Source organism: Carcharodon carcharias, chromosome 7 (genome assembly GCF_017639515.1).
Source record: "Carcharodon carcharias isolate sCarCar2 chromosome 7, sCarCar2.pri, whole genome shotgun sequence".
NCBI lineage: Eukaryota > Metazoa > Chordata > Chondrichthyes > Lamniformes > Lamnidae > Carcharodon > Carcharodon carcharias.
In genome coordinates, this window is record NC_054473.1 from 188,981,839 (window position 1) to 188,997,614 (window position 15,776).

The following is a 15,776-nucleotide window of genomic DNA, read 5'->3' on the forward strand; positions in this document are numbered from 1 at the left end:
CTGGTAAACATTGTCGATGTAACTCAGTGACCCCGCTCTGGTAAACATTGTCGTTGTGACTCTGCGACCCCGCTCTGGTAAACACTGTTGATGTGACTCAGTGACCCCGCTCTGGTAAACACAGTCGATGTGACCCTGTTCTGGTAAACAATGTTGATGTGACCCCGTTCTGGTAAACACTGTTGATGTGACTCAGTGACCCCGTTCTGTTAAACAATGTCGATGTGACCCCGCTCTGGTAAACACTGACAATGTGACTCAGTGACCCTGCTCTGGTAAACACTGTCAATGTGAACCCGCTCTGGCAAGCATTGTTAATGTGACCCAGAGACCCTGCTCTGGTAAACACTGTCGTTGTGATTCAGGGACCCCGCTCTGCTAAACATTGTCGATGTAACTCAGAGACCCCGCTCTGGTAAACACTGTCAATGTGAACCCGCTCTGTCAAACATTGTTAATGTGACCCAGAGACCCTGCTCTGGTAAACACTGTTGATGTGGCCCAGAGACCCCGCTCTTGTAAACATCGTTGATGTGACTCAGTGACCCTGCTTTGGTAACCATTGTCGATGTGACTCAGAGACCCCACTCTGGTAAATATTGTCAATGTGATTCAATGACCTCGCTCTGGTAAACACCGTCAACGTGCACCCGCTCTGGCAAACATTGTTAATGTAACCCAGAGACCCCACTCTGGTAAACACTGTCGATGTCAACCTGAGACCCCACTCTGGTAAACACTGTCGAAGTCACCCTGTGACCCCGTTCTGGTAAACACTGTCAATGTCACCCAGAGACCCTGCTCTGGTAACCACTGTCGATGTGACTCAGTGACCCCACTCTGGTAAACACTGTCGATGTGACTCAGAGACCCCGCTCTGGTAAGCGTTGTCGATGTGACTCAGGGACCCTGCTCTTGTAAACATTCTCGGTGTGACTCAGTGACCCCGCTCTGGTAAACATTGTCGATGTGACCCAGTGACCTCGCTTTGGTAAACACTGTCAATGTGAACCCGCTCTGGCAAACATTGTTAATGTGACCCAGAGACCCTACTCTGGTAAACACTGTCAATGTGAACCCGCTCTGGTAAACACTGTCGATGTGACTCAGTGACCCCGCTCTGGTAAACACTGTCAATGTGACCCAGTGACCCCGCTCTGGTAAACATTGTCGATGTGACTCAGAGACCCTGCTCTGGTAAACATTGTCACTGTGACTCAGAGACCCCACTCTGGTAAACATTGTTGATGTGACTCAGTGACCCCGCTCTGGTAAACACTGTCAATGTGACTCAGAGACCCAACTCTGGTAAACATTGTCGATATGACCCCGCTCTGGTAAACATTGTCGATGTAACTCAGAGACCCCGCTCTGGTAAACACTGTCAATGTGAACCCGCTCTGGCAAACATTGTTAATGTGACCAGGAGACCCTGCTCTGGTAAACACTGTCAATGTGAACCCGCTCTCGCAAACACTGTTAATGTGACCCAGAGACCCCGCTCTGGTAAACATTGTCGATGTGACTCAGTGACCCCGCTCTGGTAAACACTGTCGATGTGACTCAGTGACCCCGCTCTGGTAAACACTGTCAATGTGACCCAGTGACCCCGCTCTGGTAAACATTGTCGATGTGACTCAGAGACCCTGCTCTGGTAAACATTGTCACTGTGACTCTGAGACCCCGCTCTGGTAAACATTGTCACTGTGACTCAGAGACCCCACTCTGGTAAACATTGTCGATGTGACTCAGTGACCCCGCTCTGGTAAACGCTGTCGATGTGACTCAGAGACCCAACTCTGGTAAACATTGTCGATGTGACCCCGCCTTGGTAAACATTGTCGATGTGACCTTGCTCTGGTAAACACTGTCAATGTGACTCAGTGACCCCGCTGTGGTAAACGCTGTCGATGTGACCCAGAGACCCTGCTCTGGTAAACACTGTCGATGTGACTCAGAGACCCCGCTCTGGTAAGCGTTGTCGATGTGACTCAGGGACCCCGCTCTTGTAAACATTCTCGGTGTGACTCAGTGACCCCGCTCTGGTAAACATTGTCGATGTGACCCAGTGACATCGCTCTGGCAAACACTGTCAATGTGAACCCGCTCTGGCAAACATTGTTAATGTGACCCAGAGACCCTGCTCTGGTAAACACTGTCAATGTGAACCCGCTCTGGTAAACATTGTCGATGTGACTCAGTGACCCCGCTCTGGTAAACACTGTCGATGTGACTCAGTGACCCCGCTCTGGTAAACTGTCGATGTGACCCAGTGACCCCGCTCTGGTAAACATTGTCGATGTGACTCAGAGACCCTGCTCTGGTAAACATTGTCACTGTGACTCAGAGACCCCGCTCTGGTAAACATTGTCACTGTGACTCAGAGAACCCACTCTGGTAAACATTGTCGATGTGACTCAGTGACCCCGCTCTGGTAAACACTGTCGATGTGACCCAGAGATCCCGCTCTGGTAAACATTGTCGATGTGACTCAGTGACCCCGCTCTGGTAAACACTGTCGATGTGACTCGGTGACACCGCTCTGGTAAACACTGTCGATGTGACTCGGAGACACCGCTCTGGTAAACACTGTCGATGTGACTCCGTGACATCGCTCTGGTAAACATTGTCGATGTGACCCCGCCTTGGTAACCATTGTCGATGTGACCTCACTCTGGTAAACACTGTCGTTGTGACTCCGTTACATCGCTCTGGTAAACACTGTTGATGTGACTCAGTGACCCCGCTCTGGTAAACATTGTCGATGTGACTCAGTGACCCCGCTCTGGTAAACATTGTCGATGTGACCCCGCCTTGGTAAACATTGTCGATGTGACCTCGCTCTGGTAAACACTGTCGTTGTGACTCAGTGACCCCGCTCTGGTAAACGCTGTCGATGTGACTCAGAGACCCCGCTCTGGTAAACGCTTTCGATGTGACCCAGAGACCCTGCTCTGGTAAACACTGTCGATGCGACTCAGAGACCCCGCTCTGGTAAACATTGTCGATATGACCCCGCTCTGGTAAACATTGTCGATATGACCCCGCTCTGGTAAACATTGTCGATGTGACTCAGTGACCCCGCTCTGGTAAACATTGTCGATGTGACTCAGTGACCCCGCTCTGGTAAACACTGTCAATGTGACCCAGTGACCCCGCTCTGGTAAACATTGTCGATGTGACTCAGAGACCCCGCTCTGGTAAACATTGTCACTGTGACTCAGAGACCCCGCTCTGGTAAACATTGTCGATGTGACTCAGAGACCCGGCTCTGGTAAACACTGTCGATGTGACTCAGAGACCCCGCTCTGGTAAACACTGTCGATGTGACTCAGAGACCCCGCTCTGGTAAACATTGTCGATGTGACCTCGCTCTGGTAAACACTGTCAATGTGACTCAATGACCCCGCTCTGGTAAACGCTGTCGATGTGACTCAGAGACCCCGCTCTGGTAAGCATTGTCGATGTGACTCAGAGACCCTGCTCTGGTAAACATTGTCACTGTGACTCAGTGACCCCGCTCTGGTAAGCACTGTCGATGTGACTCCGTGACCCTGCTCTGGTAAACGCTGTCGATGTGACTCAGAGACCCCGCTCTGGTAAACATTGTCGATGTGACTCAGAGACCCTGCTCTGGTAAACATTGTCACTGTGACTCCGTGACCCCGCTCTGGTAAGCACTGTCGATGTGACTCCGTGACCCCGTTCTGGTAAACACTGTCGATGTGACCCAGAGACCCTGCTCTGGTAAACACTGTCGATGTGACTCAGTGACCCTGCTCTGGTAAACATTGTCGATGTGACCCCGCTCTGCTAAAAATTGTCGATGTGACTCAGTGACCTCGCTCTGGTAAACACAATGTGACTCTGCTCTGGTAAACACTCTAGATGTGACCCCGTTCTGGTAAACATTGTCGATGTGACCCCGTTCTGGTAAACACTGTCGATGTGACCCCGTTCTGGTAAACATTGTTGATGTGACTCTGAGACCCCGCTCTGGTAAACACTGTCGATGTGACTCAGAGACCCCACTCTGGTAAACACTGTCGATGTGACCCCGTTCTGGTAAACACTGTCGATGTGACTCAGAGACCCCACTCTGGTAAACACTGTCGATGTGACCCCGTTCTGGTAAACACTGTCGATGTGACCCCGTTCTGGTAAACACTGTCAATGTGACCCCGTTCTGGTAAACACTGTCGATGTGACCCCGTTCTGGTAAACACTGTCGATGTGACCCCCGTTCTGGTAAACGCTGTCGATGTGACCCCCGTTCTGGTAAACGCTGTCGATGTGACCCCGTTCTGGTAAACGCTGTCGATGTGACCCCGTTCTGGTAAACGCTGTCGATGTGACCCCGTTCTGGTAAACGCTGTCGATGTGACCCCGTTCTGGTAAACGCTGTCGATGTGACCCCGTTCTGGTAAACGCTGTCGATGTGACCCCGTTCTGGTAAACGCTGTCGATGTGACCCCGTTCTGGTAAACGCTGTCGATGTGACCCCGTTCTGGTAAACGCTGTCGATGTGACCCCGTTCTGGTAAACGCTGTCGATGTGACCCCGTTCTGGTAAACGCTGTCGATGTGACCCCGTTCTGGTAAACGCTGTCGATGTGACCCCGTTCTGGTAAACGCTGTCGATGTGACCCCGTTCTGGTAAACGCTGTCGATGTGACCCCGTTCTGGTAAACACTGTCGATGTGACCCCGTTCTGGTAAACACTGTCGATGTGACCCCGTTCTGGTAAACACTGTCGATGTGACCCCGTTCTGGTAAACGCTGTCGATGTGACCCCGTTCTGGTAAACACTGTCGATGTGACCCCGTTCTGGTAAACACTGTCGATGTGACCCCGTTCTGGTAAACACTGTCGATGTGACCCCGTTCTGGTAAACACTGTCGATGTGACCCCGTTCTGGTAAACACTGTCGATGTGACCCCGTTCTGGTAAACACTGTCGATGTGACCCCGTTCTGGTAAACACTGTCGATGTGACCCCGTTCTGGTAAACACTGTCGATGTGACCCCGTTCTGGTAAACACTGTCGATGTGACCCCGTTCTGGTAAACACTGTCGATGTGACCCCGTTCTGGTAAACACTGTCGATGTGACCCCGTTCTGGTAAACACTGTCGATGTGACCCCGTTCTGGTAAACACTGTCGATGTGACCCCGTTCTGGTAAACACTGTCGATGTGACCCCGTTCTGGTAAACACTGTCGATGTGACTCAGTGACCCCGTTCTGGTAAACACTGTCGATGTGACTCAGTGACCCCGTTCTGGTAAACACTGTCGATGTGACTCAGAGACCCCGCTCTGGTAAACACTGTCGATGTGACTCAGAGACCCCGCTCTGGTAAACACTGTCGATGTGACTCAGAGACCCCGCTCTTGTAAACACTGTCGATGTGACTCAGTGACCCCGCTCTGGTAAACACTGTCGATGTGAACCCGCTCTGGCAAACATTGTTGATGTGACCCAGAGACCCCGCTCTGGTAAACACCGTTGATGTGACTCAGGGAGACCGCTCTGGTAAACACTGTCAATGTGAACCCGCTCTGGTAAACACCGTTGATGTGACTCAGTGACCCCGCTCTGGTAAACACCGTTGATGTGACTCAGTGACCCCGCTCTGGTAAACATTGTTGATGTGACTCTGAGATCCCGCTCTGGTAAACATTGTCGGTGTGACTCAGCGACACCGCTCTGGTAAACACTGTCAATGTGACTCAGTGACCCCGCTCTGGTAAACATTGTCGGTGTGACTCAGCGACACCGCTCTGGTAAACACTGTCAATGTGACTCAGTGACCCCGCTCTGGTAAACATTGTCGCTGTGACTGAGGGATTCTGCTCTGGTAAACATTGACCATGTGGCTCAGCGTCTCCGTTCTGGCATGGCATTCTTTTAAAGTGTAGTTGCTGTTACATAGCAAGATTCCACATGCAATACTTAAGGTATATGATCAATTTTTTGGTGATGGTGTTTGTGGGTGGAAAGTTGGCCAGGATAACAGGCACGTTCACTGCTCCTTGTCCCGAATCTGTGTGTCCATGTCCCGTCGGAGTTCCTGCTTTAATAATCTGATCTTTCTCAGTGGGAGGTAGCTGCAATTGCAAACCAGTGACTCTTATTGCAGAGGGCTGAGGAGTGGCAATCTGGCGAGTGCAGCCGCAGACTTTAGTGAAATCTATTCAGTGTGCCATCCTCGTGAATGTTGACTGGTTTGGCTCATTACTAACTGAGCCACTTCTCACACTATTCTGATGCTCAGTGATCTACTTTGACTCCCAGTCCAGCAGCACCTCAAATTTAAAATTCACCTTCATGTTTTCAAATCCTTCCCCTACCTCAGCCCTCCCTCTGCCCACCGGGACTCAGTGAGCAGCAGTTTTGCCTCTTGAGTTGGAAGGTTAGAGGTTCAAATCCCTCTCCAGAGATTTGAGCTCAAAAATCTGGGCTGAGACTCCAGTGCAGTAACCGAGGAGTGCTGCCCTGTTGGAGGCACTGTCTTTCGGAGGAGATGTTGAACTGAGGCCCTACCTGCCCATGCAATTGGATGTAAATGGCACTATTTCGAAGAGGAGCAGGGGCAATATCCACTGGTATCATGGCCAATGTTTTTCTCTCTCAATTAACATCACAATAACAAATTATCTGATCGCTACCATATCGCTGTTTGTTGGATTTTGCTTTGCACAAATTGGCTGCTGCATTTTCTACATTACAACAGTGAGTTTACTCCAAAAGTACTTAATTGGCTGAGAAGCACTTTGTGATGTCTCGAGATTGTGAAAGGTGCTATATAAATGCAAGTCGGTCTTCTTTTAATCTCTGTAACCTACTGTAGTCTGTCAACCCTCAGAGGGCTCTGCGCTTTTGATTCTGGCCTCATGCACAGCTTTGATTTTAATTGCTTGTACCCTGAGCCCTGGAATTCCCTCCCTAATCATTTCCACCTCTTGCTCCTTTAAGACACTCCCTAAAACCCATCACTTTGACCACTGACTCACTGTCAAATTGTGCGCATTTGACCTATGAATAAACCTATGAAACGCCTTGCGAAGTTTTACAATGTTAAAGGCGTGGTGCTATATAAATATAAGATGTTTTGTTTTCAGACAATCTGCCTCATCTGGATGTGGTGTGGATGATATTGCTGTCCATGAGGTGGCAGTGTTGTACTGCAGGAAGAGCAGCCGGTGCCTATCTCTGTGAACAGTCTGTTTCAGGGGCCCTGAGCTCAGCTTTCGCTCCCTCCCCCAGTCACTTTGCCGTTCCCTACTGCAAGGAACCTCAAACCTATCATCCCACTTTTCCCCTCCCCTGCAGAGAAGCAGCTGCCACTGAGGGTGGTGCGAAGAGGCACAGACGCTTGGCGTGGTCGGCTCTGTTGTCTCTTGGTTCTGGTGCAGTTCCCCAGCAGCAATGACAATGGGAGCAGAGCCACAGTCCAGCCTCACTCCCACCAAGCTGTAGACTGACTGAGAGCTCCCTGCAGCCCCTGCTATCATACACAGCAGTCTGGATATTGAGGAGTGGGAGAGTGGGCTCTACACTGTACATGTGCTATTGCAGGCTCGTTTCCCCAACTGTTCAACCTGCCCGCTGCAGCCACTGCTCCCCCCACCCTTCCCTACCCTTGCTTTTACCTCCCCGTCCCTGCACAAACCCCCTCCCCATCCCCACTCTTCTGCCCCCTCTAGGCATGAAGCACCAGCACAGTCTCACCAGGTTTCTCCATTTCTATCCTGCATCTTGTCTCACTCTACTGGGACCTGGGGGTTTGGTGGGGGGGGGTGGGGAGGCAGGTATCTGAGTGCAGATGGGGAGGTGGGTATCTGCTGGGGGGTGGGGGGGGGTGGCGCGGGGAGGTGGGTATCTGAGTGCAGATGGGGAGGTGGGTATCTGAGTGCTGGTGGGGGGGGTGGCGCGGGGAGGCGGGTATCTGAGTGCAGATGGGGAGGTGGGTATCTGAGTGCAGATGGGGAGGTGGGTATCTGAGTGCTGGGGGGTGGGGGGGTGGCGCGGGGAGGCGGGTATCTGAGTGCAGATGGGGAGGCGGGTATCTGAGTGCAGATGGGGAGGTGGGTATCTGAGTGCTGGGGGGTGGGGGGGTGGCGCGGGGAGGCGGGTATCTGAGTGCAGATGGGGAGGTGGGTATCTGAGTGCTGGGGGGTGGGGGGGGTGGCGTGGGGAGGTGGGTATCTGAGTGCTGGGGGCAAAGCAGAGGACAATTTGGGGTCTTCATGCTGGATCTAGTTATGAGGACAGATTCAGGCTCCTCAGCAAAAGGGAAAGTGGTGACTGAAAGGACCCCATTTCCACAAGATATTAGTTAAATTGAGCAAACTGCATAAAGCTTCAAACTGGGCAAAGGCCTGACCTCAGGATATTGTTGATCTAAATGCTGTGCTCCAAGGGCAGCCTGGGTGCCTGGAGAGAGACTTGCAGAACTAGAGACATGGCAAGCAGGCACTGAGAGTCTCTGAATAACTCTTCTCCCTCACTGACTGAAAGCTTTTGGCCATTTTCAAAGCTGGAAATAAGTTGCAGCAGGGAAGGGGTTAAACCTGAATCTGGTAGAGGCTGCTTACATGAGCTGTGGTTTCTGGCCGTTTTGGTTATTGACTGCACTCTGGTTGAGCAACATTCCGATCTCCATGATCAGCATCAAGAATCTCGGAGAGAGCCTTCAGTGAGATAGAAAACCTTCCTTCTGTTGATTGTGCTGATAACAAGGGGGCTGGGCTGACACCAAGATAGTTGATCACTGTTAGAAATAAAGTCTCCCCACCCTGGGTGGGTCATTGTGGAAATGCTTTTCTTGGTGAGGTACAGATTAGAAAAGTCCCAGGTCTGTGCAGTGTTGGTTAGGATCAGGCCCTCCGTTCAGTTAGATCACGGCTGATTTGTATGTTAGCCTGTGACCCTTAAACCCTTACCTAACAAAAAATCTTTGCATCTCCATTTTGAATTTTTTAATTAACCCCAGCCTCAACATCTTTATGGAGGAGTGAGTTCCAGATTCTTACTCCCCTTTGTGTGAAGAAGTGCTTCCTGACATTATCCCTGAACTGCCTGGCTCGAATTTTAAGATTCTGTCTCCTTGTTCCAGACACACCCACCAGAGAAAATAGTTTCTCTCTCTCTCTCTCTCTCTCTACCCTATCAAATCCTTCAATCGCCTTACAATCGGTTAGACGTCTCTGAATCTTCTAAAGTCGAGAGGGATACAAGACGAGTCCATGGAACCTGTCCTCAATGAACCTTAAGGCTGGAGCACTACAGTTTGTCTTGTCCACATGGGGGTGTAGGGGAAGCCTGAGTGTTGGATCATTATCCGTTGGGAACTGAAATGGGAAGAAGGTGATAATGTATCTGCAGGTTTACTGGCTGTTCCCTAAAGGAGGAGGAGGTCATTCAGATAAAGGCTGGACCTGCAGGAGTTATGAATGGGCAGTTGGATTGGGATTGGTTCCAGTGATTTGATGTTTAGTTTGAAAGGATGATGTGAGAGAGCAGATGATGGACAGTAGCCCTCAGCACAAGGGCACCACTGAGGGAGTGCAGCCCAGTGGCCTGGCATTGTGCTGAAGCTCCACTATCAGAGCAGCCCTTTCAATCATCATCCCCTCCTGAACTGGGCGTAGGGTGTAATACCAATCTTGGGGAATCCCACAGTTGCCCCTGAGTTTACAGATTGGTTCTGAGTGCTCCAATTGTGACACACACTGTGACCCGTGCACTTCAATCAACACAAGAAGCTTGTGCCTGTTAGGGAGACATGATATGTTGGGTTCTGGTGATTGCTTTACTATGCCGTGTTTGGAGGTGAGGGGAGGTGATGGGTAGGGTGGGGAGAGATCCTGGTACCTGTTGATGAGCACTGACATCTTAATGGGGGTTCTTGGGAGTTGATGTGTGACTGAGGTGGCTGGAGGGCCCTGACTGTTAATAGGTGAGTAAGTCCGAGTAAATTCTCTGGCAGGCAGGGTATTCTAGACTGAGCTAAGCAGGTCTTCAGCATCCTAGTCACCCTGGCTGAGTGATGTTTCATTGTGATGGTGGTGGGTTTAGTACCTTCACTGGGGGTCGGACTCCAGGTAACTTGATGACCCATTGCTATAGTGTGATGCACACCTCCAGTATGAAGTTAACCTCGTGCTCAGTGCTGTGGTTCAGTGGGAAGCACTCTCACTAGGAGTCAGTAGGTCGTGTGTGGATTTAAGTCCCACTCCAGAGATTGGAACACATAATCCAGGCTGACTCTCTGGTGCAGTACTGAGGGTGTGCCACACTGTTGGAAGTGTTATCTTTCAGATGAGACATTAAACCAAGGCACAAAAATTGCTGGAAAAACTCAGCAGGTCTGACAGCATCTGTGGAGAGAGATTAGACCAAGGCCTAGTCTGCTCTCTCAGGTAGATGCAAAAGATCCCACAGGCTCCGTTTGAAAATTGGAAGGACCTGGTAATCAGAAGACATGGATTTAACAGAAAAGTCCTCATGGGAAACGGTTTCTACATTGCATTGTTGTAATCTGGAATGTGCTGCTTGAAAGGGTGGTGGAAGCAGATTCAATTGTAATTTTCAAAAGGGAACTGGACACTTTAAAAAAAGGAGAAATTTGCAGAGAAATGGGGAAAACCAGTACAGGCACAATGGGTTGAATGGCCTTCTTCTGTGATGTATGATTCTGGGAGCCATGAAGTTCTCGATCAATACTTATCCCTCAATCAACATCACTAAAACAGATTATCTGGTTGCTATCACATTACTGTGAAAGCTTGCTATGCACAAATTAACTGTTGTATTTTTGCAATACAGCAGTAATTACACTTTAAAAATAATTTTTTGGCTGAAAAGCACTTTGGGACATCCTGAGGTCATAAAAGAAGATATATAAATGCAAGTTCCATCTTAAACTCTGTGGTGTACCTGCACACACTGGAGTTGTTGAGCTATGCTTCTGACAAGCTGTGTCTAACCACTCAACTGGGAGAGCAGGGGGTGTTGCTGTGAAGCGAGAGTGCCCACTCAATATTTGCCAGGTGGGAACCCTGTCTGTGTGAATTCCCAGCTTCATTGGGAGGCTTGTAAAAGTGCAGTGGTGGGTTTGTGTGTGTCAGACAGACTGAGATCACCTTCCCAGGGCTCAATTAACACCACCTCTCCCTGCTAGTTCCACAGGTCTCAAATCCAGTTCAAATGCGTGACGTAAACTGTGTCAGGTTGTAAATATTCACACAAAAATATAAAGTTGTTTCTTATGCTGGGCTGCTCCTAAATTTGAGGAAGGTTCGTCCGAACGTTTAAAGGTTAATGGATCAGTTCAAATGTTAATGGCTCAGGTTCGTAAGAGAACAGAATGATGACGTGTGCAGCAGTTTAGAATGAAAGGTCAGTGTAGGTAATTCTGTCCTTTGCTGCAAAGGGGTGGAACTGGCAGCGATCCAGGCTGCTTGAATTGTACAATGTGTACGGTTTGTAACTGAGTCACGGTGTGACTCGATATGGAGAGTTATCCCACAAACCTCGTGTCTCTGGTGTGTTCTGACTGACCTACTTGCAGCTCGTATCAAGGTGCAATCAGCCAGTATCGATAAAGTATAGCTCGTTATGTTGAGTCATATTGTGTTCACAGAACAAGATGGTAGAAGGGGGCAGGGAGGAGCGCGTTGTCATCCTGGCATCTCTGGATATCGAACTTGCTTTGGCTCCTGATCGACAACGCCTCAGTTTTAAAATTCTCCACCTTCTTTTCAAACCTGCCCATGACCTCACCCCCTCTCTTTGTAACCCTTTCCAACCCTACAACCCTCAGATATCTGCACTCCTATTTTAACCTCTTGCACTTCTCCAGTTTCCGTCACACCAATGTTGGCAGCCACCCCTTCACCCAGCAAAGCCCAAAGCTCTGGAATTCAATCCCTAAACCTCTCCACTTCTCTCTCTCTCCTCTAAGATGCTTCTTAAAACCTTTCTCTTTGACCAAACTTGTCCTATGCACTCCTTATGCAACTTGGTGTCAAATAATGGTTGATAATCATCCCTATGAAGCACTTGAGAACATTTTTATTATGGTGAAGGTGCTATGTAAATGCAAGTCGTTGTTGATGACATCCTGCCCTTTGAGCCTATTTCTCTGTCATGATGAAGTCTTCATGTTTGTGAATTCATTGGGATCCCTGATCAGAGAAAATAACTGTGATTACTGTTGTGTTGTTGTCTCACACACTGCAAGAGCAGAAAATAGCATAAGATCATAAGAAATAGGAGCAGGATTGGCCTTTCAGCCCCTCGAGCCTGCTCCGCCATTCAGTAAGGTCATGGCTGATCTGCTTGTGGTCTTAACTCCACTATCCTGCCTGTCCCCATAGCCCTTGACTCCCTTGTTGATCAAGAATCTGTCTAACTCAGCCTTGAATATATTCAATGATCCAGCCTCCACTGCTGTCTGGGGAAGAGAATTCCACAAACTGGCGACCCTCTGACAGAAGAAATTCCTTCTCATCTCCATTTTAAATGGGAGACCCCTCTTTTTGAACCACCCCCCTCTCCAGTTCTAGATTTCCCCCAAGAGGAGAAACATCCTCTGTTTCAATAAGGTCACCTCTCATTCTTCTCAACTCCAATGAGTACAGGCTCAACCTGCTCAACCATTCTACATAAGGCAAACCCCTTCATCCCACAAATCAGCCTAGTGAATCCTACCCATTCAAGCTCAGTTTTGACTTCTAGAAACAGGGCAAGAGTCTGGAGACAATCCTGCTTTTCATTAGCCAACAGGGACTTGAGTGGCAATTGTATCTGCTAAAGAGCCCTCACGTGCTACAATGAACTGAGGTCCCGTCTACCCTCCTCCAGGGTGTAAGTCAAAGGGACTGGAACACAAAGTGGAGGAAGTGATGCTTCAGTTGCTCAGAGCCTTGGACAGATCCCACCTGGAGAAACCGCTTAGCTCTGGGCATCACACCTCAGGGAGTGCCTGGTGGGGGAGTGCAGCACAGATTCACCAGAATTATATTGGGGCTTTAAGGTTAAGTTATGAGAAGGTTGCATAGACTAAGCTGCTTATCCCTTGGAGTTTGTGAATAAAGAACTTTTGCCACAATTAAGTAGGGCTTTGGTGAGAGCACACCTAAAGTGTACAGTTTTGGTCTGCTTTTCAAGATAACATGGAATACAGATAGGCTAGTTGAGGGAAACTATTTTTGCGGGTTGTGGAGTCTAGAACTAGGGAATTATCTAAAAGTTAGAGCCAGATGTTTCAGGAGTGAAACTAGAAACAAGGTGGAGAGGTTTAGTGCCATTGATGCTGAATCAATTGTTAATTTTAGTAAGAGATTGTAGATTTTTGTTATCCAAAGATATTAAGGACAAAGGTGGGTATATGGAGTTAGGTCATGGATCAGGCTCATGGGGCGAAACAGCATCCTCTTTGTTCATATAATCCCCCCACTCTCACCCTCATACCTCCCCTCTCTCTCTCTCCCCTGTCCCTCCCCCCTCGAATTCTCTCCCCTGTCCCTCCCCCCTTGAATTCTCTCCCCTGTCCCTCCCCCTTCTATCTCTCTCCCCGTCCCTCCCCCTTCTATCTCTCTCCCCGTCCCTCCCCCTTCTATCTCTCTCCCCTGTCCCTCCCCCCTCTATCTCTCTCCCTGTCCCTCCCATTCCTTCGCTCCCAGTTCTTGCCACAAGCTGTGCTCCCTCCCTCCCTCTCTCTGTTAGTGAGGTTGCACTGCATGGATTCGCTGACCATTGTGAGGGTGCTTGTGGGTCAGAGTTTGGTCAACATGCTCTAAATTTGATCAGGTATTTCGGTGATATTCTCCTGGTTGAAATAGATTGCGCAGGACATGCCAATTAGAGTTTGAATCATTTTTACCCATCATACAATCATGAGGGGACATAAGTTCAAGGTGAGGGGCAGGAGGTTTAGGGGGGATGTGAGGAAAAGCTTTTTTACCCAGAGGGTGGTGATGGTCTGGAATGTGCTGCCTGGGAGGGTGGTGGAGGCGGGTTGCCTCACATCCTTTAAAAACTACCTGGATGAGCACTTGGCACCTCATAACATTCAAGGCTCTGGGCCAAGTGCTGGTAAATGGGATTAGGTAGGTAGGTCAGGTGTTTCTCACGTGTCGGTGCAGACTCGATGGGCCGAAGGGCCTCTTCTGCACTATGTGATTCTGTGATATTGTCTCCTCTCCTGCCCCAGCAAGGTTAAGTGCCTTCAGCAAAGGAGGAAAACAGTTACAGGAACAAATTGGCACCAGCTCAACTTCAGTAAATGGTGAGGGTCTGATACAGGAGCTCAGTGCAGCAGCACATCAGCTGTGGTCAATACAGAGTGCCTTCATAGACCCTTAAACTGTACCTAACCTGTCCTCTACTTGTCCTGGGAGTGTTTGATGGAGACAGTGTAGAGGGAGCTTTACTCTGTATCTAACCCCGTGCTGTACCTGTCCTGGGAGTGTTTGATGGGGACAGTGTAGAGGGAGATTTACTCTGTATCTAACCCTGTGCTGTACCTGTCCTGGGAGTGTTTGATGGGGACAGTGTAGAGGGAGCTTTACTCTGTATCTAACCCCGTGCTGTACCTGTCCTGGGAGTGTTTGACGGGGACAGTGTAGAGGGAGATTTACTCTGTATCTAACCCCATGCTGTACCTGTCCTGGGAGTGTTTGATGGGGATAGTGTGGAGGAAGATTTACTCTGTATCTAACCCCGTGCTGTACCTGTCCTGGGAGTGTTTGATGGGGACAGTGTAGAGGGAGCTTTACTCTGTATCTAACCCCATGCTGTACCTGTCTGGAATGCTAAATGTTGCTTTGTATTTAGCCCCTGCTGCGTGTAGGTCTGTGGATGAGAACTGAGACTCTGATTATCTTTTATCAATGTATTGATTTTATATTTCCAGCCTCTTCGATATGGGCGGTGAATATTATTGTTACGGCTCTGACATCAGCTGCTCATTCCCAGCCAATGGCAGGTTCACTCCTGACCAGCGAGATATCTACCAGGCGGTTTTGAAAGCGTCACGGGCAGTGATGGATGCCATCAGACCAGGTACGATAACACCTATCCTCCCTAATAAATACTTTTATTGAGTTGCTGTGTAGTTTTGCAACTCGCATTTATATAGCACCTTTAACGTCATAAAACATCCCAAGGTGCCTCATAGCAAGATTATCGAACAAAATTTGACACTGAGCCACATACTGTTATATTAGTGCAAACAACCAGAAGCTTGGTTAAAGAGGTAGGTTTTAGGATGTGACTTGAAGCGTGATTGAGGTGTAGAGGTCTCGAGAGGGAATTCTAATGCTTGGGCCTTGGGTAACTTAATGCGTGGCTGCCAATGGTGCGGTGATTAAAATCAGGATGCTCAAGAAGTTCGAATTGGAGGATCGCAGTTATCTTCAGGTTATAGGGTTTAATTCCGATATATGGTATCATGTCAGGATTAGCTTTTGTTGGATCTCAGGTGAATGCCAGGGTAGGTTTTTGTCCATTAAAAACCACAGTCGTCAGGCTTGCTGTGTGAGTATGGTACATCACTGGAACCAGCTGGCTTTCTAGCTGGGATCCAGACACACCTGACCCCGCCTGTGTGTGGGCTGCTTCTCATTAAAGCAGAATGTGAGCTGTCCCCACACAGAAACCAACAGCCCAGACACACAAACATGGGAAACATAGCCCAGAGCTCTAACCCCACACTCTAACCCCACCCATCAGCCATCCCCTTGTGTTCTATTCAAGGGAATTAATTAT

At 49.2% G+C, this 15,776-nt stretch overlaps 1 protein-coding gene across 1 annotated transcript in view; it reads left to right on the forward strand.

The window, feature by feature from the left end:
* pepd (peptidase D) overlaps window positions 1-15,776 on the forward strand; it is a 237,520-nt gene that overhangs the window by 168,797 nt on the left and 52,947 nt on the right. The window contains exon 12 of the mRNA XM_041192615.1: window positions 14,923-15,071. Within this exon, the coding sequence (XP_041048549.1) occupies window positions 14,923-15,071 (149 nt within the window). The remainder of the gene's footprint in view (window positions 1-14,922; window positions 15,072-15,776) is intronic.